The following is a 24,176-nucleotide window of genomic DNA, read 5'->3' as shown; positions in this document are numbered from 1 at the left end:
ATTTTGGTAAAATAGATCTCATTACTTACTCTCAAAAGAATGCTCTATTTCAGAACAATGCTATTGTTAATGGAACTTTGATTTTAGGGACCAAATGCCAAGAATGTTTTTAAACATTCTGTTATCCTTCCCATCAATTTAGATCAGCCAGACATAACATATGTGAGAAGTTATCTAAATTTTTCAGCAATAAAACTGAGATGATGAAAGCTTTGCTTCCCCTTAGGTATCATCCAGTATTGGTAACCAAGTTGTTTTCATTCTTTCTTTTTTATTGTTTAAGGCTGGTGCATATTAGTCTTGTGATACTTGCCAAAGTTCTGTAGCATCATTGTTTGAGACTCACCATATGTGTCTTTGATCCCTGCCCAGTGGGTACCTTGGCTAAATGCCAGTTTGGCACTTATTACTATTACTATTTTGATTTTTTCACTTGCTTCTGACTTTATACATGCTGTCATCATACAAACCCTTAAATAGCCATCTTTGGGACCAAAGGGATTCACAAAATGACGTGTTTTAACTGTACCCTTCTCCCCCAAGAACTTGCCACTTGATTGATATGGTCAGTCCACCTCGTTTTGGGTTGACTGATCTCTGGAATACAAACCCCTCATCGTTCTGTTTTTGAGAGCCTTTGTTTAGGATATAGGGAACACATAACTGTGTAATTTATTGTTGTCATTTTATATGGAGAAGAAGTAGGGAGAAGGATGGGAAGGATTATAGAGAATATGTGGCTTAAGTCTAGTTTTCTTTCTTGTAGATTCATCAAAATATCAGAACTCTACTCTAAGTTTCTCAGTTTCTCCCAGTTAAACTTAATGTTCATAGCTCACTTCACCATCTCTTGGATTCCATCTTTCCTTTCCTAGAGGTGATAGGAACTCCAGAATGCATTGGGAAATAAGTGCAAACATAGTAATCATAGAAAAAAAAAATTCAAGTTAGAATTCTGTTAAACATGGATGACTAAGCTGATTTGTTCTTTTTTTTAATTTTTAAAAATATTATTTTAATTTTTTTTTGAGAGAGAGAAAGAGAAACAGAGTGTAAGCAGGGGAGAGACAGAGAGAGCAGGAGACCCAGAATCCAAAGCAGGATCCAGGTTCTGAGCTGTCAGCACAAAGCCCAAGGCAGGGCTCAAATTCACAGACACTTAACTGACTGAGCCAGCCAGGCGTCCCGTGCTGATTTGAAAGATGCCTTTCCCTCCCCTCAAACACTGATATCAAGGACACACCCAGGTACTAAATATTGCCAAAAAAGCCCACAAGAGGGTACAGGTCTGTGTAGCCAGAGACTGAGGCTTTTATCACATGGGAGTGGGATATCCAATGGCCATCTGAAAAAGGGAACTAATTGAGACAAGATCATGAACCATTAGGTTTCCAAAGTCAGTTTCATGTGTATGAGATGGTAAAGGTTCATCTGAATGTGTGAGTGAGAAATGAAATCCCTGCAAGAAAACTGAAGCCAAATTCCATTGTGGATGGCTTTAAGTTCTAGATTCATAATATCCTATGGTACCCCAAGCTAAGATAACAACAACAAAAATAAATCCTACTGCTGTCAAACCAAACTCATTGGAAATCCCAGCCAAGCCAAAGAGAAACCATTCTTTAGGGATGTACCAATAACCCATACAAGATTCCCATGGGGGAAAAAGCCTTCATCAAGGATAAACTTATATTAGTAAATTATGAACCACATGAGAAAATACTATATATATGAAAACAAACTTTGTTAGAAATAGAAATAGAAATTGACAGAAACACAACCATCATGGAAGATGTTGTTTGTTGAAAGATTGATTAGACAATTATTTATACAAACATTCACAGGATCATATTCTAGCTACCCATCTCCCTTTCAAAAATAAGTAAAAGGTATCTCCCTTTCAAAAATAAGTAAAAGGTATTGTTTAGAAGATTATTGAAAAATACTTTTGATTATATATGTGTGTATATGAATATTGCATAGCCATTGGCATCATAGTTTGAAAGAATTTATTTCAATGTTAAATGAAACAGTCAGAATCAAATGCACAGATAGGAAAGTATTTTCTAAGAGAAAATATATTAAAATATTTCTAGTTTTAGAATGGTAGGTAATTTCATTGATATCTTTGTGCATATTTTGTATATCCCAAAATATCTATAATATGGGAAAAGATTCGAATGACAATACAGCACTGAAAAGCCTAAAACTTTGAGAATTGTACATATTTTGATATTTCTGGCATCAAGAACAAGTTTAGAAAATGGGCATGAGATAAGACTGTAAAAATAACTAAGAATCTCAAGAAAATTGATTGTGTCTTTTAATATACTTCTCTGCAAAGGTTATGAGAAATCTCTAAGAGTTCTAAGGTTAGAAATACTGATCAGATACGTATTTTCAAAAATTTCTCAGGCTGTACAGTGTAGATTTTTTAATGCAAAATAAACCAGAAAACCAGACTACAGTAGTAATAACAGTTACATTTTACTGGGTGCTTACTATGTGCCAGAGACCATGTGTTGATCACCTTATATATATTCTAGCTCATATCACCTTTGCAACAGCTCTGTCAGGTGGGAAGCTTTACCTAAACATAAGGCAACAGAGGCTAAAAACTTGCTGAAGGTCACTGAGTTTGTAAGTGGTGGAATCAGACTCCCATCTCAGAGAATCTAAAGCCAGTTTTAGAGCTCTCCCTCACTATGGTGCGTTCGGTGGTGCCTTTCAAAGAGAAAGATGGAAAAGAGAAGGCAACAGAAAAGAAGTTAATTAACATTTCTGCTTGAGAGATTGGATTTTGAGTAGGAGTTTAAGGAGAGAAGGAAGTTAAGAACAATCCGGAGAAGACAGGTAACGGAAAGTTCTGAAAATGATTTAAAACTTACATTCATTAGAGAAAACAGGAAATTCAATTCATTTTAATTTGCAATGAATTTTTGTGTCTTCTCATATTTGAATGTTGAAATGCAGTGAAATAGAAATAGTTTGGTTCTGATGCATAAAGAGAGTAGTGTAGAGTGCAGATCACATATGCAACACTTTGTGATTTTTTTAAATGTTTATTTTGAGAGAGAGAGAGAGTGAACATGTGTGCACAAGTGAAAGGGTGCATGAGCAGGGGAGGGGGGGTGAGAGAGAGAGAGAGAGAGAGAGAGAGAGAGATAGGGAGGGAGAGAGAGAGAGAATCCCAAGCAGGATCTCTGCTCTCAGTGAGGAGCCCAACTCCGGGGTCGATCCCAGGAACCATGAGATCATGACCTGAGCTGAAATCAAGAGTTGGACGCTTAGCCAATTGAGCCATCCAGGTGCCCCACTTTGTGATTTTTAACAAGTATTTCCTTTACTGCTCTAATGGAACCCAAGTTTCTTTACTTTCATATGGGGAGAAAGAGCTACCTTGCCTACCACAAGAATTTGCTGTTATCTGTTCTCATTTCATCTAGAACTTTTTAGATTTGTAATAATAGGAGTACATATTGAGAATTTCATTCTAATTGTAAAAAAAGATGATGTTCAATAAGGTAGCTGTTCAAATTTGTAAATTTTCAGCATTCATAATTAGCTTTAACATCAAACCTTACTTTCCACCAAAAACCCATCTATTTTCACCCCCTTTCATTTGTGAGAGTATACATTCTTAAGATATTTGGTCCTTATTATTGCCAATGATTTTGGTATTTATAGGATAAAATTTGGATATTATAGCATTTTCCATATGAAATGCATGAAGTAAATCTGTGCCACAAATATTTTCATATTTATAAGGCTTTTCTGCAAAACACACACACACACACACACGCACGCACACACTATATTACTATGGTGCACTAGTTGGGAGATGACATTTTCTGAAGGCCTCTCCTATTTAGAAAACTAGTAAGCACTAAAATTTACTTCTAGGTGTTCTTGGTACCAAAGGGACTTAAAATATTTGGCTTAACTCAGAAGTCATATTCTCCAAAAGCTTAGGCTTCACTAATAATTATCAAAACTATTTCAAGTTTTTTTCCTAAATTTTAATGTTTATTTTTGAGAGAGAGAGAGAGAGAGAGAGGGAGAGGGAGAGGGAGAGAGAGAGATGAAGAGGGGCAGAGAGTGAGGGAGACACAGAATCCGAAGCCGACTCCAGGCTCTGAGCTGTCAGCACAGAGCCCGACGCGGGGCTCGAACGCACGAACTGTGAGATCATGACCTGAGCTGAAGTCTGACGGTTAACTGAGCCACCCAGGCGCCCCAAAACCATTTCAAGGACTGACTCCATTATGAAGGTTACCTTGCTGTTAATGTTGTTCAAATTGGTGCTTTTCAATTCTTTCAAATACTATGTTCCCTGTTACAGTATTACAACAAGGAGGGGAAAAAATGGTAATAGGCATTGTTGCAACCTAAATACATTTCAGTTGTGTGGAAAATAATTAACAGTTGATCTCTGCCAAAACAACAACAAACAACAACAACAAACCATAGAATCGACTTAGCACTATGAAATCATAAAAGAGTCACTATCCGGTAAATAATAATTGGAATTTTTTTGTGCTTTAGAGAATTACAAGCATCCAATAATTGCATGAGTTCGCTTTGGGAGCTTAGAGCATGTTCTCCAAGTTAATTTCCTTGGTCAAGGCCATGAGTTCTAAGATCCCCTTATGTCTTTGCATTTTCCAGGGCTGTCCTAGTAAGGATCTATGTGATACCTCTCCATTGTATGCCTTTTTTCGTCTTTAATGTTTTAATTCTATTACCCATGGAAGTCTTCCCATTCTCACAAGTAGTAATGATTCTGTCCTTATTCTGGGTGTTAAATTCCCTCTAAGTGTGTTTATGCTATGTTTTACAAGATAATCTTTGGCTCCTTTCGTCTGCTAGTGCAACATCAGCCAGCTTCTGATTTCTATTTGCTACAGCAACCAGTCGAGCTCATTGGCGTGCCTGGCCCTGCATGCTTGATTGCACAAGACTATTCTCGATGAATGTCTTGTCAGTTGCAAGATGCTGAACCCACTCTGAAAAGTTTTAGAGTGGGTCCAGGTGATGTAAGTGTGCTTGTGAAAGGAGAGGAGGTCGAGAAATGGTCTGTTCCAGGAACATCTTCCCAGTCCCTTCCACACCAAAGCTTACTCCTATTCTAATGTACAAAGAATTTCTGTAGCATTTTCAGTTCGAACGAATTTAGCCTTTAGCGCTTCAATAATTTTGAGCCGTGTATTTCTTAAGCAACTCAATTGCATCTCAGTGTTTGCTCGTAGTACCAATTTACTGACAATTTACTGACTTACCAAGTTATCTGTGACATCTTCCCCAATTTTGTACTCTGTATATTCTCCTCTTTATTACACAGTGTTTAAACCTTGCAAACGGCCTGAAAATACTTTAAAATCGAGTTTACTGTCATCAGGCAGAATCTCAAGTGAGTTCAAGGCTGGAGAATCCCCCATTAAGCGCGAAAGTCTGCAGCCGGGACTGAGCAAACTCACCCGCACAAAAACGCATGCGCCCTTCCTCTCATTTACACCCGTTCTTTCTCTTAGGAGCTGAACCAGGTGAGAAGTCGGTAAGTGGGGCGTGTGCAGAGAGCCCCGCACGCTCAGCGCAGCAAGGAAAACGGCGCCACACTTGAGTAGCCTTGGGTTCCGTCCCCTTTCTTCTCTGGTTGCGAGTGCTGCGGGCGGCCGCCGCAGGTGCCTCCCGCGCTGCTTGCCCCCGGCGCGGCCGCCGCTGCCCGCTCCCACCCCTCGGCGCCGCCGCAGTGCGCGGAGCGCGGCTGGTGCCCGCGGCCCGGAGGGGCGCGCTCCAGCCAGCGCCGCTCGCTCCGCATCCCTGTCCTGCAGGCTCCCGGCACCCTCCCATCGCCGTCTGCGGTCCCAGGCCCCGCCATGGGGAATGTGCCATCAGCGGTGAAGCATTGCCTCAGCTACCAGCAGCTTCTCCGGGAGCATCTCTGGATCGGAGACTCAGTGGCTGGGGCGCTCGACCCTGCGCAGGTACCACCTCGCGGCCCAGGATGTCCCCACCCTTTTGCACACTGCCAGCTAGTCTCTCTCCCTGTTATGTAGCCACCGCACCCTAGGGCCCTTTCCGCAGCAGTTCCGTTTTGTTAGGCCTCACCTCTTAAAAGGGTCCCCATCCTCTCTGTGCTGTGAATATGTAGACCCGCCTGTATAGCTCAGATCCAGCAAAACCCCTACCTGTGGCCTTGCAAAGGAAACGGTTTCTTCTTTGTTTTATCCCCGAAGGGGATGCATTATGTAATAAGTATGTGTAGGCATTCCTCCAGGAAGAGTGCCTTTGTTTTCATTTCCTTCCCTGTACCGTGGAACAAAGAGGACACATTTGTCAAAATGTTTGTCAGGAAAAAGAATGATGCCAACATATAAGGCTAGGGGAAAAAATGGTAGAATGTAATTATCTGTCGTACCATTAATTAATTATCTCTAATGTATTTATGCTTCAACACAGTTCAATAAGCTTAAAAAATTGTAAATAATAGCAATGTCAAACCAAAGTTTATTTCCCTGTGATTCCTGAATACCCATTTTAAGACAACAGGCAACGTAATAGTATCCACATGTTTGCAGCTTAATGCACTCTCAAATGGCAGGTAAATGAAAAAAAAAAGTATATATATAAAGACATTTGCTTTTCCTTTAAAGGAGATCACAATGTAAAATTCTGCAAGTAGTAACCATGATCATTGTTATATGAATGTTAAACCATGGACAAAGGAAGGGACACTATAAGGGTTTTGCTCTTTTTTGAATGTTGCTGGATGCAAAATGTTTGTTCCTGATTCATCTTGTGAAAAGAATAGTAACTTGTGTTAATCATGTTAGTAGGTAAACATAATTTTACTATGTAGCTTTAAATCGACTGTTCTAATACTGGGTTTCCCTTTTCCTGTAGTTTTACATTTAGCGTATCCTCAGTTTAGCATACCCTTATGTGAAATCGTAATCTTGGTTCTACAAATTGGAATTCAGCATTTGTGGATTCTTTCAAAAGCAATCAGAAAGATACATTGCTTCCCCTTACTTAAAAGATGGGTGTGGTCATCTGGCTAAAAGCCTGTTGCTGAGAACACATGAAAGAGAAAGTTATTCTTCCTGTATGTTTACATAACTACTTAATTTTTCTACATTCTTATTTGATTTTTAGCTATTATAACAATATTCAGTCTGTTATATAGTAACCCTTAGTTTTTATTCCCTAACTCTGAGACTTTACAGGACTCAATTATTAACACTGTATTTCTCTCCTTTACATTCTAATTTTGTGGATTGTGGGGTCAATGATGGAGCCTGGGCTGCTACCTGAGCATGTCTACTTTGCCCTGTTAAGATGCGGAAGCAGGGTAATTGAAAATGACTGGCAATATGAGAAACAGCTATACATTCTCTAAATATCACGCTTTTATCCCCTGACTGCTTTGCCTGGGAAACTCCTATTCATTTTTCAAACACAGCTTAAATGTCACTTCTTTTGACCAACTCTTTGGCCCTGCCCAGAGTTAAAGCCCCATTTCTGTGCTCTCATGATACTTGATACATAATTCTGTTTTAGTCCCAATCTTGTTGCATTGTAATTTTTAAATCTTACTTGAATTCACAGCACCATTGACACCTGACACCTGATACTTAACTCATGGCAATTGATCTCTCTTCCTTGGCATCTGTTTAACAACACCTGTAACTGCTTTTAAAGCCTACCTCTCTGGTTCCTAACTCTGGAACCAGCCTCACTTAGTGGCTTCTGCCTGTCTGGGAAATGATCAGTTCCTCATGATTCCTTACCACACTCACAGTTTCACTTCCTGTTTATATTGTATATATATATATTGTATATTTATTTATCTAGATTTATTCTCACCTCCCTCTTAGGCCCTAGTCCTGATGTTCAGCTGCTCTTTTGACGTCATCATTTGCATATTGAAAAAGCAATTCGAACTCAACATTTCCAAAACTGGATTCACGTTCTCCCTCCTTAATCTCCAGACCTTCTCCACTATTTCCTATCCTAAGAACCCCATCACAATTCATTCAGTTCTACAAGCCACAAACCAAGAGCTCTTTATTTTCTACATCGAAAGTATGACAAAGTCCTGCAATTTCACCTCTTGACTTTCTCTCAAATCCATCTATATTTCTCCAGTTTCATTGCTGCTACCGAATTTAAAATGGCATTGTCTCTCATGGACTACTGGACAAGAATGGTCCTTCTTCAGTCCACTGTTTGTATGGCTACTTGGAAGATGTTCTCTACTTCAAATAGAATTCTGTTGTCCCCCATTTTATAGCCTTCTATGAATGTCCATTACTGTTAGGAATGAGTACAACAACTTTTAAAGTGTCTGAGGCTTCAAATGGTATTTTCTTTGCATCTCTCTGCAACACCGTTTAAAGGTATTCTTTTGTTCTTGCCACAGTGGCCTTCTTTGAATTCTTAATAATGTTTCCTCTGGAACCATGGCCTTTGATCGTTCTCCCCCTCTGCTGGGAAGATTCTTTTCAGCGAATTAACTTCTGTTTACCCTTCAGATCTTTGCTCAAATGTTGCATTTCCAAGAAATCTTGCCAAGACTCTTAAGCAACCCTTGCTATCTTATACTGCTCAGTGCACAATTCAACATATATAATATAAAGTATATATATATTTTTTGTGATTATTTGATGTTTAGTTCTCTACCAGATTCTAAACATCATAAAAGTAAAGGAAATATCCACCATCCTCAGCAACTAACAAAATGTCTGGTTAGTTTTTAATGGCCGGTAAATACTTAATGATCAAATGAATGAATGTTTCTCTTATGCTTCTGGGGACCATGAAATTCCTGTTAGCACTTGCCAGATCAATGATTGGTACATTGTAGTACAATGATAAATATTAGTTAAATAAATGGTTATATTAGGAGAATGATACTGAGTGTCATCAATACAGTTTGGTCTTAGTGATAGTAGATGGAATTATTACTGTTTGAGTCTTAACCTTATTATTTCTTTTTTTTTAAATTCTTTTAATTTTTTTTTAATTTCTAGGAGCTAGAGAGAGAGAGACAGCATGAGCAGGGCAGGGTCAGAGAGAGAGGGAGATAAAGACTCTGAAATAGGCTCCAGGCTCCGAGCTGGCAGTCAGCACAGAGCCCGATGCGGGGCTCGAACCCACGATCCGCGAGATCATGACCTAACCGAAAGTCGGACGCTCAACCGACTAAGCCACCCAGGCGCCCCTTAACCTTATTATTTCATAGAAGCTAGTCATGCTTTGATCGGAAGTAGACTTGCAAATGGCTTCTGGGGTTTGTGAAGAGACAACACAGTGCTTAACATGTGTTCACCATAAAATGGCAGAGAGAATGATGAGCATGACCCCTGTGATTTGAAACAGTTTGGTAATAGTTGGGACAGATAGGATGCTATAGTTTGGAAGAATCCTGTGCTAGGCAATAGAAGATTGGAAACCTAGATCTTTTTCTGCTACCAATTCATTCTGTGATTTTTGTGCAGGCAATATCCAGGCTAGATCTTAAAATTTCTGTTTACACATTAGAGGTAATGTATCCCTGATAAATTATTAGTATTAAAAATAAATACTGAATATGTGTATGTATAAATATACATGCATTTGAAGTTGCACAATTTATTATCAAATACAAAATGGGTCAATGTAAATGAAAGGCTTATTGTACCACAACTCCACTAATTAAATTATTTGAGTTTCTAATATTTTGCTAATGACACTGGTTTTACAGAAGATTCTGTTAATAGACCAGGAGGTTAAAATTGATCATTCTATGGTTCAAGCTATCTCTTAAGGCCTGTTTTATTTTCTATGTGTGTCTTTGTTAAAATGGGTATGAAGAAGCTGGTTTCATTGGTATGTTTCAAGGTTTTGATTAAATGTAATCAAACCAAATGCAACCTGTGAAAGCAATTCCATTTTGACTTCCAAGTGCTGCTTAAGCAGTATCTAAATTTCTTCTTATATTATTTTTTTATTTTTTAAAGCTTATTTGTATTGATAGAAGAGAGAAGAGTTGTGGTGGGGCAGAATGAGAGGGAGAGAAAGAGAATCCCAAGAAGCTCCGCAGTGTCAGTGCAGAGTCTGAACTCTCAAACCCCGAGATCATGACTTGAGCTGAAGTCAGACACTTAACCAACTGAACCACCCAGGTGCCACAATTTCTTCATATATTAATAACTCATTGTGATAATAAAATTCTGAATGATCTAAATTCTAATGCAGACTGTCTTGAATATATTAGATGTATGAAAGCAAAATCGTAGATTATGTGACTTTAACTTTATAGTTATTGTACATTATATCCTGATTACTTTAAGTTACATTGGCTCTCAGCAAAAATTATGATTCAAGGAAAGTATTTGTGTTCAAATTGCTCTGGAATTTAAACTAAATATATTTCTACTTAAATTTAATCAGAGGATAATGTGACTACATGCTCTTTAGTTTGCACCTATGCAGTTGTTAGCATATTTACTAAATACCTTGGGAGGACTGGGGAAGGATTTTCAGGGGGAAAAAAAAAGTACCCTTTTACTGTTTTTTATTTGTCTCAGGTGGTTATTTCCCCTCTTTTTTTTTCTCTTCCATTAGGATACCCCCCTTCTCTTTTATAGCTTCTTTTGAAATGACCTATAATTATTTAGTTTCCCCCTGCAATAGCTTGTTAATTATATATTTTTTACTTTTAGCTGCTATCTATAAGATATCAACACACATCCTGGGCTTATTAAAATATTAAATAAATTGGCACTATTACAACTTATTAAACAAGTAAATATAGTACTTTAGCTCCATCACTGCCATGTACTTTTTATAGTGTAGTATAATGTTAATTTTACATGTGGTATATTTGTAAAACATATATAGTCACTATACATTTATATTCATGAATGTATTTCTTTGTCTTCATTCCTTTCTTCATCTCCATTTTCCATCTGAAATATCTTCCTTCAGCTAGAAGTAATTGTTTTAATATTTTCTGTAGTAAAAATCTGATTTTTAGTATAGTTTGAAATTATGTTTATTTTGATACCTACATATATAATGTGCATAAATATAAGTTAATAATGACTATAAATATATATTCCAGGTAAGAAGTTTAAATATATGACAATTAAACAAAATGCAGATTCCTCAATAATAAAGTGGAAGCCAGAGATAATGACATGAGCTATAAGACTTATTTTTGCTTCTTTGATAATAATGTGTCTGCTCATTGTCTTTGGTTTCCAGGATTGTGACTATGATGTGTCTAGATTTAATTTTCTTTGCATTTGCTAATGGTTAATAACATTTCTTGGATCTCTGGCTTTAAGCTTTGTTGGCATTCATATGCTTGTGAAATTTTTCAACCATTTATTCCTAAGTATTGCTTCTGTTTCCTTTTTAATCCCTTCACTTGGGCCTATAATTTGAAAAAATCATAAAATTTCCCTGTGCTCCATCTTTTTCTTCCACTCATTTTTGTATTTTCCATCTTTTTTTGTATGCTCAGTCCGAATATTTTCTTCTCACCTGTACTCCATTTCACTAATTCTCTCTTCAGTTTTAATTTGCTATTCATCGAATTTATTGAGTTCTTAATTTTAGTTCATTTTTGAGTTAATGCGTTTTTAAAACCATTTTTTAGTTCTTTGCTACATTCTCTATCTTATGAATTCTTGAGTATTAGAGTTAAGTTCCATGTCTGACAGCTCAAATATTCAGGTCTATAGTGGGTCTGATATATGTATCTTTTCTTTTGGAATGCTTATTGATTTTTCAGTGTGTGTAAAGACCCAAAACATGAAAATTCTAGACCTATCGTGAGACTCCTCAAGTTACTCTTTTCTAGAAAGGATTATCTTTTTTTTTTTTTCTATTTACCTACCTCCTCTTCTCTGCCCCCAACCCCCACCTCTAGGAACCAATAATCTATTCTCTGTGAGTTCTATTTATTTATTTACTTAGTATTTTTTAGATGTTTTTTAGAGTTAGTGCAGAAGCAGGGAAGGGGCAGAGAGAGAGGAAGACCGATAATCCAAAGCAGGCTCCACACTGTTGGCACAGAGCCCAATGCAGGGCTCAAACTCCCATACTGTGAGATCATGACTGAGCTGAGGTTTGACACTCAACCAACTGAGCCACCTAGGATCCCTGAGTTTGTTGGTTTGATTTTTCAGATTCCACATACAAATGATATTCTACTGTATTTGTCTTTCTTTGCTTGACTTATTTTGTTTTGCATAATTCCCTTAATGTCTGTCCATCTTGTCACAAATGTCAGCATTTCCTTTTTTATGGCTGAAAAATATGCCTACATGTATGTACTACATCTTATTTATTCATTCATCTGTTGATGAACACTTAAAATGTTCTCATGTTTTGGTTATTGTAAATGATACTGCAGTGAACATGTGGGTGCAGATAACCATTTCAATATAGTGATTTCCTTTGGATAAATAATTTGAGGTGGATTTGCTAGATAATATGGCAGTTCTATTTTTAATTTATGGAGGGCTCACCATACTGTTTTCCATAGTGGCTGCACCAGTTTACACTCCCACCACCAATACATGAGAGTTTTTCCTTTACCACACACACATCCTTCATAAAACTTTTTCTTGGATTTTTGATAATAGCCATTCTTACAGATGTGAGGGACAAAATGGATCTTTAGCTTTTAGCTCCCAGGAAGTATAAGGATAGCTTACTTTAAGTCAATCAGATGCTTGGTTAATTTGAGGCTGGGTCTACCTCATTTGTGAGGATTTGTCTTTCTCTTCACCCTTTTATATAGTAGCTCTTCAGTGGTTCTAACTAACAAGCCTATGGTGTTGACCAGTGTACCTCCTCCTAGTTGGTACCTGAATTCAAACTATTGTTTGCCCAGCCTCTAAGGCTCCTAGAAGCTCTCTATCAGCTCAGCTGCTGATACAGAATTAGCCAAAGTCTCAAGAGGAAACGTCATGCTCAGTGTTGGTCTTCCCACTTTGTTTTTCTTCGGCGTGGTACATGGGCCACTGAAGTACTCCCTACCTTGGCAACTCCCTAAGGCTATCTAATAAGTGTTGTTCATTCATGTTTTGTCCAGATACTCTAGTGGTTCTCTGAAGTTCATTCCAAACAAGCTAGCTGAAATGCTAACAATATGAGGGAAAATGTGTAAAAAAATTATATTAATTTACCATTTTACAAAAAATTTGAAGTAGTTACATTCCAGGTAATATGCCAAGTGTTGAGAGTAAATAATCTCCTAGCTTTCTGAGATACAATTAACATATACCACTGTGTAGTTTTAAGGTATACGCATTTAATATACTTACATATTGCAGAATGATTACCACTTCAGCATTAGCTAACACTTGAAATGCATCACATCATTAGGATTTCTTTTTTTTGTGGTGAGAACGTATAAGATCTTCTGTTAGCAACTTTCAAGCATGTAATACAGTATTTTTTTAATGTTTATTTTGAAAGAATGAGTGAACATTGGTAGGGGAGGGCAGGGGGAGAGGGAGGCAGGGGGAGACAGAGAGAGAGACTGACAGAATCCCAAGCAGTCTCTACACTCAGCATGGAGCCTGATGTAGTGCTCAGTCTTTCGGTTTGTGAGATCATGACTTGAGCCCAAAATCAAGAGTCATGTGCTTTACCAACTGAGCCACCCAGGTTCCCCAATACAGTATTATTAACTATAATCACTATACTATACATTAGATTCTCAGACCTTATTTATCTTATAGCTGGAAATTTGTATAGAGTAACAACTTAAAGTTCAAAGAAAGGAATAAAATGATGACTGGCTGCTTCAGGAAAAATATTTTATGGAAAAATAGACTATTCTAATGGTTTTCACTGTAAAAATTATGAAAGATATTTTAAAAAGAATAAAATTATACTCCAGTCTTTGGCTTTAGAGAAACAGTAACACTATTTACTTATGTGCGACATAGTTCAGTAAAATATGCTGAATATATCAATGAATGATTACATGGATAGTCCCTTCATAATGTCTCTATTAATATGTTTATCTCAAATCTTTGATTTTATGGACATGAAGTTTGTAAACATATTTTTGTCATCATCCTTTACTTTTAATCCTTTGTGTTGCCTTATTTCTATTTCATTCTTTTTGTCAATTCTTAAGCCTTTCTGGATGTCCACATATTTAATCAGTTCATTTGAAGTATTTTGTAGGTTTGTTGATCCTCTTGTCTATATTTATATGTTTGTATCTTTGTGCGTGTGTGTGATGTGCTAATAACTAATTTCTATTTCTTGAAAAAATCCTCTATATCTGTTTTTTTTTATTAACGTTTGTTTTAATTTTCTTTATTTGAATGTTTAGCTTATGTAATTTTGGCCTTTTTTAAAAAAAATGACCTGTTTTAAGGCACTTTCATTTCTCTATCATTTTGCTTTAAATGTGTCTCTTAGAAGCTGCTTATCTGATTGTATCATTAGGTGGCTTTACCTTTAATTATGTGTGATTATGCATGACTGTTGATTATCCTATTGTCTGCTATACCTACCAGCCTCACTCACCACTTTATATTTTTTTTTATCTCTGAGGCTGTTTATACTTTTTGGTATTCTTATTTTATATTTAAGTCAGTATGATTGTTTGGAGCAAAATATGTATTTCACAGAATGAACTTATCCTTAGAAAAAGTGTGTTACATTATTACACCATGGCTCCTCTCATAACACGTTACCAGGTATATTGCCATAAGGCCTCTGACAGGTAGGTGAAAGTAGAGTTCCAAAGACCTGTATTACTCATGAAGCCAAAGATTTTAGTCATGGGCACAACAAACTTAGAAAGTTTAAAATACAGATAATTGTGATCAGGAGTTTACAAAGTGAGCAGTCACAAGCAGTGATAAGCCCTTTGTATGGCCATGTGATTTAATGGCTCAAATGAAGTAAACCCAGTAAATTTCAGTGGAAGTTGAATAGTGGATGGAAAGTTCACCAGGACCTTGAATACACTGCAGAACATTGTCAAAATCTGGGGATAAGGGAACAATGGAAAACTAAGTTCTACTGGTTTTGGTAGATAGATGGTTCAAGTCCTCAGAGATAACAGACCATATAGCCAAATCACATGGATCTCCAAGGAAGAGGAGTTTTTACACAAGTAAAAAAGAGCAACAATTTTCAGGAAGTAATGGAAACCAAAGATGTCGTCCATATTTGTGGTTACTAAGCAAGGCGTAGGAAACTAAGCAGTCTCTATGTGAGACAATTCCAGTCAGGTGCTTTCCACACGGGTGAGAAAGGCTTCATTTGAGGCCAGAGGATGATAGGAATGTTCACTTAAGAGGTTGTGAATGTAGTGGAGCTTGTGATTACAGAGCTGTTTCCAGATGGAAAAATGAGGAGAGTTGAGTTTTCACATAACAAGAAAGGCAGAAAACTATGTGGGGTTCTATAGAAGAAGTAGATGGTTGTTGGGAGTAATATTTTGGGAAATGACCAAAGAAAACAGGATTGTAAAATAAAGTGGGTTACCACGTGTTTGATCCTCAACAGCCTTGTGATGGATGTGGTTCTCTTTGGGTATCTTGGCATGAGCCAGGACCTGGATTTATTGCATTTCAAGAGAGTCCTCATCTCTCGAGCATGGAGACTGCACATCTTGGAATCCCTTTTAATTTGAATTGACTTACATGTGCTTTTGGGGAAAAAAAAAAAAAAGACAGAAAAACAAAAGCCTTTTTTGTCAGTGTTGTTTATATGTTGATTCCTGAAGGGAAATACCTGGCTGGTGAGTGCGGATATTAACAGCAGATACCCTTATGGTCGTGGCTTGGTCTCTGGACCATTGGGAACACTGCTCCTATGATTATTTCATCCCATACGTACCTCATCCAGGATCCAACTTATATATACATATATACTTCTCATATTTTTAAATCAATTAAGATACAATATTTTGTATGAATTCTCTATTCAGGGCACTTTTTTAGTCATATAGCTACTACTGTGGAGTATTCAATATGGACTAGGTACTGCTAACTGCTTTACATACAATAACTCATTTAATCCTCTCAACAATACATTTTATGAACTAAGTAACTAGGATGCAGAAAGGTAAAATAACTTGTTCATGGTCCACAGCTAGTGAATAGCAGAGCTAGGAATTGAATTTAGGCAACTCTAGTTGCAGAGCCCCCGATTTTTCCTACTAGATTGTGTTTCCTAAACTTTTCTGGTGATCGGGAGCACCTGAGGTGTTTATCAAATGTACCAGAAATTCTGATTCTGTAGCTCTGAGGCGGAGCCAAAGCATCGCTATTTTTTACATTGTTTTGTTGTTGTTGATGTTGTTTTATTTTTGCAAATACTGTGCTGGGTGAGGCTGCCACCGCTGTATTGCCGCATCCGCTTTCAGAGAGTCTGCTGTTCTATCATGTTTTCTCTGGTCTATCTTTCCAGAGCTCCTGGCTCCTGTCCATGAAAGACTCCTATGAGTTTCAACTTCCCTTCTGCCCTCTTTGAGGTTGAGACTAGAGTTCTGCCTGGAATAGAATTGCATTGGATACAAAAGGAAAAACAACTTGGTTTCCAATAAATTTCCTGTTCCCTTCAATCTCCAATACTTTCTGTCCTTGGATTTCTGTTGGCTCCTGTATTTCTTGCTTTCTCTCATTCCAGCTGGCTTTCACATCCTTCCATCCCCCCACTCTGTGTTCTTGTTTTTTTCATTAGCTGTGAGCTCCTCCAAGTCTTCTGGCTTTCTTTATGCTTATTCACTCTGTGCTGTAACTTTCCCTGACCCTTTCTTCTCTCCTTGACTATCCTTTTCCAAGTTTAGCTTTTACTTTTGTTTCTTTTTAGCTTTCCTAATCAACGAAGGGGCTAGACTGTGTAGCACTATAACTTTATGGGTCACTTTCATGTAACAGATCATATTAAGAGAGATAAAGCAAAGTCATTTGGAGAATATTTTTTTAACAGAAATTGATTTGAAAGTGATTGTCCAGCCTGCTTAAAGCACTAATAAAAAAAGCAACACACAGAAGCCTAGTTTCCTCCCGCAGGTCTCTCTATTGTTAGTCTAAGCAGGAGATACAAATTGGCTTTTAGACAGGTAAGCAGAATTTACCCTCTGGAAATATTTTGTTGAGTCAAGGCTACACTTAAAAGCTAAGGACATAGACATAGAGGGGCGCCTGGGTGGCTTAGTCGGTTGAGCGTCCGACTTTCGCTTAGGTCATGATCTCGCGGTTCGTGGGTTCGGGCCCCGCGTCGGGCTCTGTGCTGACTGCCAGCTCGGAGCCTGGAGCCTGTTTCAGTCTGTGACTCCCTCTCTCTCTGACCCTCCCCTGCTCACCCTGTCTCTCTCTCTCTCTCTCTCTCCTAGAAATAAATAAAACATTAAAAAAAAAAAAAAAGCTAAGGACATAGAAATGCCTTAAGCAGGATGTGTACTCTGTATTTGTTTACTTCAGTGCCTTGGGCATCCAGATTATCTTCCTGTGCCGATAGATATTTTATTTTGTTTTTAATCTTTGATGAACAATCACAAGGAGCTACCTAGGACATTTCTGAACTTTGGCATTTTTTGAACAGTATGAACCTAGTTGTAATTAGCAGCAAGCAGGAGTTTTGTCTTTAAATTACCAGAAACTTGCCATCTTCCCCTTTGGATGATCTTTTCCGAGTAATCAGAATTCATTCCTAAGTGAACACTCAGGTGTTGGTGCATTTCGTCTACATATCTGACCATCTTGTTGGGGAAATTTTTCTGTTTTCTTCAGAAAATAATACTGTTTGGCATATCTTGTTCCCAAAGCATTCATTCTAAAATCAGACTTTGTATAATAGACTTTTCAGTAAAGATAGATTAGAACATTATTCAAGTTTATAGATGTTTATATTTTTAAACTTTTTTCATATAGCTCATAGGAAAGCCCAGTAATAATGTAATAGCCCACTTGTAGAAAGGCTCTCTGAAAAATCTAAAATACAAACAAAAACTATTGTTTCTACACAGTGAAGAAGGGACCAGAGCTGTGAGTTCTGAACATGATTTTGATAAGAGAAGCCGGTATTTCCTTCCTTGGGAGAGAGGAAGGGCTGTGTTCTGGCTCTCTGGTGCTAGCAAGGTGGGAGGACCATGGTGGGCAGGAAAGGGAAGTAGAGCCACTGATGCTCTGTCCCAAGGGCACTATTCAGGCCACATTTTCCTTTTTCATTGCTGTCTTCTTCTGAAAGCTCATTTCTTGAGCCTGCTTTTTATTTGGTTCACCTCTTTTTTTTTTTTTCCCCTGCATTCCTTTTTTAGAATTCCTTTTAAAACACCAGCTTGTAAATATGTTCTAATGCAGTGCAGAGGGAGTTGGTGATGATGATAATAGTCTTTGTGTTGGAGGTAGACTTAAGGTCAAATGGGATTCAGATAGATGGAAGACCTTCCTGGTCAGAATAAGATGCTTGAAAATATCTGGGCAGAATTAATACAATAAATTCATGGAGAGTTATGTAGGTATGAATATTGATGTGTATGAGTATATACATACTAACCTGTATCTGTATCATCTATCTCGTCTACTGTCTCTTAAAGGGAAAAAGAAATAATTGACAGGCCCCCTAATTTTGAAAATTGACTTATTAGTTTTTTTCATGTTTGATTTGAAAATGGATGTTTACCTTTGCAAGTGATGGCTCTTAGGAATGTTTGGCTTGTGTCTCTTGCCTCTCTTTTTGCCAGACCCAATTCCTGAATAAAGCTGAGTGGGCTCATGCTTGTTTTCCGCATTGAATAGAGTTCCCTATCAAATATGTTGGAAATGATCGAAATATCTATATATTAAGTATGTAATACATTTTTGGTGCTAGAGTGAGATCTTCTCAAGAGATGAAACTATTTTATTTACGTTTTTGTTTTGCAGGAGACCTAAATACTCAGATCCTTTAAAAATGTCTATAGAACAAAATAGTTTCTATATGTTAAATACTGCAAATATCCATAATACAAACTTCAGGTGCTTTCAGCCAAATTAACTGACCTTCTGATTGGCAAGACTATGGATTTAATTATATCAAAGACATTATTTTTGTAAACTAGAATTAGTTTTAGTTTTGCTGTATTATCCATATTGGACTATAATGTGTATTTTCAAATCCAGGTACTAATTTTGGAATTTTTGAAAACCTGTCTTTTCTTTCCTGGCTACCACCAGGAAGGTCAGAAAAAGTAGAATCTAGCTTTTCATTTACTTTTCATATCTGTTTTTACTGAGTTAATTCACACGGTGTACGATACGCATCTTAGGATTCTATTTTATGGGAAATGGAGTAGAAACATCGAGGGGTATAATGATACCCTCAGGGTGAAGCAGCTTCTCTATTGCAGTGTCTAAGCCATGGTCTCTGGTTTTGGATTCCGTGTTTGGGCTGAATATCCCACTGATAGTAAGCGCATCAAATGTCACCTTATGCTCGTTAACTTTCCAAGTCACGCTTCCATGGTTTTGTGCAGTACGGAAATGCAGATGGCAGGAAACTTCAACTACATAAAAACGCCTTTAATATAAATTTCACTCTATGAAATCAGCATTTCATAAAGTCTTTTTGGTGAACTTTATTAACAAGCAAAAGGGTCTAGGAAGCTTGGCAAAAAGGAGGCAGGAAACCCCAAAGAGAACATGTCTGTCAGACGTCTTTCCTTCTGGGGCTTCCTTCCAAATGTTTTTGGATCTTGAAGGAAGTGGAGTGGCTCTTTGCCACCACTTTCATACATCTGTAACCCACTGAGTGTACAGAGTCTGGCATTCACTTTTTAAATTCTTTCCTCAATCTGTATTTATTTCACTGTGAAATAGAAGCTGATCACATAGGTTAATGTTGAAGTCAAAATATGAATCTTATTTTACTTAGACACTATTTCTACTTTCTGAGAATTTTGATTTAAGGACTGAGAATTCTCAGATTTTTAAAAATGCCTATGGCACAGATCAAACCTTACATTTTATAGAAAGCTGTGGACCTGGTCAAACATAAAAGCTGAGGGCAATTTGGAGTTCTGTTTGCCTAGGTTTTAGGGCTGTGTTTAAAAGACATTTGCAAGACCTGTGGAGAAACAGATGTAGTTATTCAGAGTTTCACTCATGAATGTCTGCTATCACTTAGTCCCCATTCCCTTATGACAAGATTTTAATATTTAATATAATTCTGCTAAATGTATGCTCTAGAAAATATTGAAAGAAAAACTTGAGCTAAAGGAAATGGAACATAAGCCTGTGTAAATATTCGTCTCTAGAGAGCTAGATCTCTTAAGTATCTATTTGCTCTTTGAAGAATATATAGACACTGACCTTTTGGGGAGAAAAGAATAGTGATAACTTGTTAAATAGAATGTCAATCATTTCTCTTAATCAAAAAGTATTATTTAGAGCCAATAGTATTTTAGCATACCTGCTCTATATTTGCAACTAATTCATTGAATGGAATAAATGCAAGAACACAGGAGACATAAAATGCTACATTAACTGTTAATAGAATATTATTGACAAGAGTTTGGGAAATTACACAGCAATAATAATAGCAACCACTCTTTACCACATAACACTTACTCCAATGATTTTGCTAAAGGCTTTACTTAACTTCTGAACTCCTATCTGCATGAAGAAGATCCTGTTACGCTCGCTTTTAATATGAGGAAAGGGAGGCTCGTAGAGTTAATAAAAATCTCTGTAAGCCACATAACTCGTAGCAGCACTGGACTTGGACCTATAACAGGTTCCAAAGCCAGAATTTCTTACGCTACGTCATGTCAGTGTATTGACCAATAGGAACTTCAATTATAAGAGAATTATTTTGTACTCATTTACTGTAACTTCTTTTTGTTTAACAGACTAGGTAAGGTTCTAGATTAATCTATCACTTTAAGAAAGGAAACTGCACTTGGTTACATATGATTTAGGATGATATAGCTCACTCTGCCTTACTCATTTTGAGACTCCATGTTTAAAATAGTGAGAATGTCTTCCCACTTTTTTTTTTTAATGTTTTATTTATTTCTAGGAGAGAGAGACACAGCATGAGCAGGGGAGGGTCAGAGAGAGAGGGAGTCACAGACTGAAACAGGCTCCAGGCTCTGAGCTGGCAGTCAGCACAGAGCCCGACGCGGGGCTCGAACCCACGAACCGCGAGATCCTGACCTAAGTGAAAGCCGGACGCTCTACCGACTAAGCCACCCAGGCGCCCCGAGACTCAGTGTTTAAAATCTGAGGTGGCTGAACCTGAATGAATCACTCTTATTTCAGAGATAAGTTATTCAGACTCTTTAAAAGGATGCCATTGTTCTTTGTTAACTTTTCATGACCTTCTCCTTTCACTCTGTACCTCATAGCAGCCCTTCTTTTACCCCTGTACTCAAGTAAATGGTTTTATAGGATATTTCTGAGAAATAGATCCTTTCTTAGTGTTTTGTTTTTTTTTTTTAATAAGTGTCTTAAACTTGGGGCAAGTACAGTTGACTTAAAGTCATACCAAAAAGGTCAGAGTTATACAAAATGCATTGTATACATACCAAATATTATGTATGCAGAACTCACACACCAATTGAAAATTTCTGGGTAAGTTGTGTGGGGGAAAAAAATCTATTTCCTTCAAACATTGCATCTTAGTTCTTTTTTCTAAGTGGTCATCCAAAACTATAGTGTATAGAGTAAAACTGCACTGTTACACACTAAGTGAAATTAAAAAACAAACACACACAACCTCCATCCCCTAATATGTGCTTAAGTGCTATATTTTAAGGTTAATAAAAACTTTATTAATAAGACCTGTGTTGTTGGAAGCATAGAAAACAATTTTTTGTTGGACACAAACAAGTATGAATGTAAAGATAAGCAAATTGTATATAATGTATCACAAAATAAAAAAGATAAATGAGTGAGAAAGAAAAGAATAATCACAAGGCAGTTGTTCTAGCTCTACAGTGTGTCCCTAAAAGAAGAACTTCAGGATCCTTCCATTTGAGACATGAGGAGTTCAGAACCAGTGATGTTATGTCTGAACGTTTGAGTTGAATTTATACTGTTAGAGATTGCACTTTCAAGTGGCTTTGCTGTCCTTTCATTTCTGCTCAGCATTTCTAAAACCCATGCTGAAGTTAAGAAAGTGGGGTGGCATGTGTCTGTATCTCCTTATTTCTTCTCGCCACTGGGCTGACTGAGCTCCTTGGGAGCATCAAGCCGTGAGGCTGCACCATCCACTTCTGAGAATGCCACAAGCCCTATGATTTTTCATGCCACCTGTTCTTTTACTAAATACAAAAGCAAGAGAAGACCAGCAGGTTCTTGTTAACCTGTTGGGAAAGGAAAATAAAAGATTCTTGCCATACATTTTGTAGGAGCTCTTGTTTAGCTAGTTTTGATGAAACCACAGGTAAACCTTGGTGTCAGGTGATTTTAATTACTCAAACTGTATGTAATAACTTTCTTCTGTTTTCTGATTCATAATGTAGTTGGAGACCTACTCTGTGAACCAATACAGTTAGTAGAAAGTGCCAAAAACTCTTTAGAAAGTCTGAAATATTTAAAATGGGCTGGGACATGCTAGAAGATGTGTCAATAATTCCTAGGAGGGAAACATATGTGTGAAAAATTAAGTTTGTGCTTAATAATTAGTGAACTATACAATTCTCCTATACTAAAGACCACGGGAGTTGAAAGTCAGAAAACAAGCATATTCTTACATACTTTTGATATTTGTATTACTGTTGTGGCAGAGTCTAATTAAATTTGGTCTATGGGGTGTGTGTTTTATTTTTCACATTTTGGCTTCAACATGCTATCAGCACATAAAATACTTTCGTAGAACCCTAGCTGCTAATTTGTTAGTTATAATTAGCTAAACATTTGAATACTTTCCAAGTGTCAGTACACTTCAGTTGCTCTAATTTTCTTTTTTTTTTTTTTTTAAACATATTTTCTTTTTTTTTTAATTTTTTTTTAATGTTTTATTTATTTCTAGGAGAGAGAGAGACAGTTTGAGCAGGGGAGGGTCAGAGAGAGAGAGGGAGTCACAGACTGAAACAGGCTCCAGGCTCTGAGCTGGCAGTCAGCACAGAGCCTGACGCGGGGCTCGAACCCACGAACCGCGAGATCATGACCTAAGCGAAAGTCGGACGCTTAACCGACTAAGCCACCCAGGCGCCCCCAGTTGCTCTAATTTTCATGAAGACAAACATTTATAGCTCATGAGCTTGTTCCTGTGAATAGGTTTATCATCACATGCAGGAATGTATATCGACTCAATGAAAATGATCCCATCCATGTCCAAACATGTTTGTGACTGTCTGTATGTCTCCATATATGTAGGTTTAGGGCTATGTATGTATATATGTAAGTTCATATTTATTACTGTTGGGTAAATGGTGATATATCAATTTTTTTTTTTTGAGTTAGAACACTCTGAGAGGAATGATGAGGTGGGCAAAGAGAAATAAGAAGGACCCAGAGCAATTAAGAATGTTGTGTATGAAATTGATACAAGAATAACTTGGAGAAGCCACTGAAAAGGTGGCCTCTAGGAGAAGGAGTCAAATAGGATAGAATCTCCCACAGTGCCTACTTGTTTACCCTGCCAACCTTATAGTTGATTTCTTGGCTTATTCTACTGACATCTTTTAAGTATGCTTGAGATTTCAGGATATTTATCTCAAACTTTCAAATGACCAGCATAAGTTATTACATTTGTTATCTTGTCACTTTGGATAGTAGGACCTATTCTTGCCACACTAAACCTTCATAAGTCAAGCCATTAATATTCCAACTGTTTCCCTCCACAAGGACTAAAAAGATGCCCTAGAGGGCAGATGGTCTGATGGTGGGGGCAGCAAATTCCGAGGCCTTTTCTGAACTACTGTCTTCCATTCTCTCAAGCTATTCAGCATAAAAATGACTGTGTGTGTGTATGTTTCTTTTGGTGTGCTCTAATATACATAGATGCTACCACTATTGGTATTTCTAAATAACACTGAAAATTTAAAGAGAGGTAGAAAAATGTTTAAAATTCTTGCAGACTTTATAAAGAAAGTTTATAGAATTGTTTGAGATTCTGGTGTTATGGCTTAAAATGTCGTGCATTAATTACTCTAGCATATGCTGAGAAGACCAATTTGAAATGGTCCAGATGAGGAAAGATAAATCATTTCCACT

General features: G+C 37.3%; 1 protein-coding gene across 2 annotated transcripts in view; it reads left to right on the top strand.

Annotated features, from left to right (window-relative positions):
- Positions 1–5,876: 5,876 nt before the first annotated feature.
- The window catches only part of HMGCLL1 (3-hydroxymethyl-3-methylglutaryl-CoA lyase like 1), a 184,952-nt gene continuing 166,652 nt past the window's right edge, over positions 5,877–24,176 (top strand). For both annotated transcript variants that reach the window (XM_039244305.1, XM_039244304.1), the window contains exon 1: positions 5,877–5,984. In XM_039244305.1, the coding sequence (XP_039100236.1) occupies positions 5,877–5,984 (108 nt within the window). The remainder of the gene's footprint in view (positions 5,985–24,176) is intronic.

This window comes from Hyaena hyaena, unplaced genomic scaffold (assembly GCF_003009895.1).
Source record: "Hyaena hyaena isolate Hyena2069 unplaced genomic scaffold, ASM300989v1 scaffold_242, whole genome shotgun sequence".
NCBI lineage: Eukaryota > Metazoa > Chordata > Mammalia > Carnivora > Hyaenidae > Hyaena > Hyaena hyaena.
Note: the sequence above shows the minus strand (reverse complement) of the source record. Positions and strands in the feature narration are given on the sequence as shown.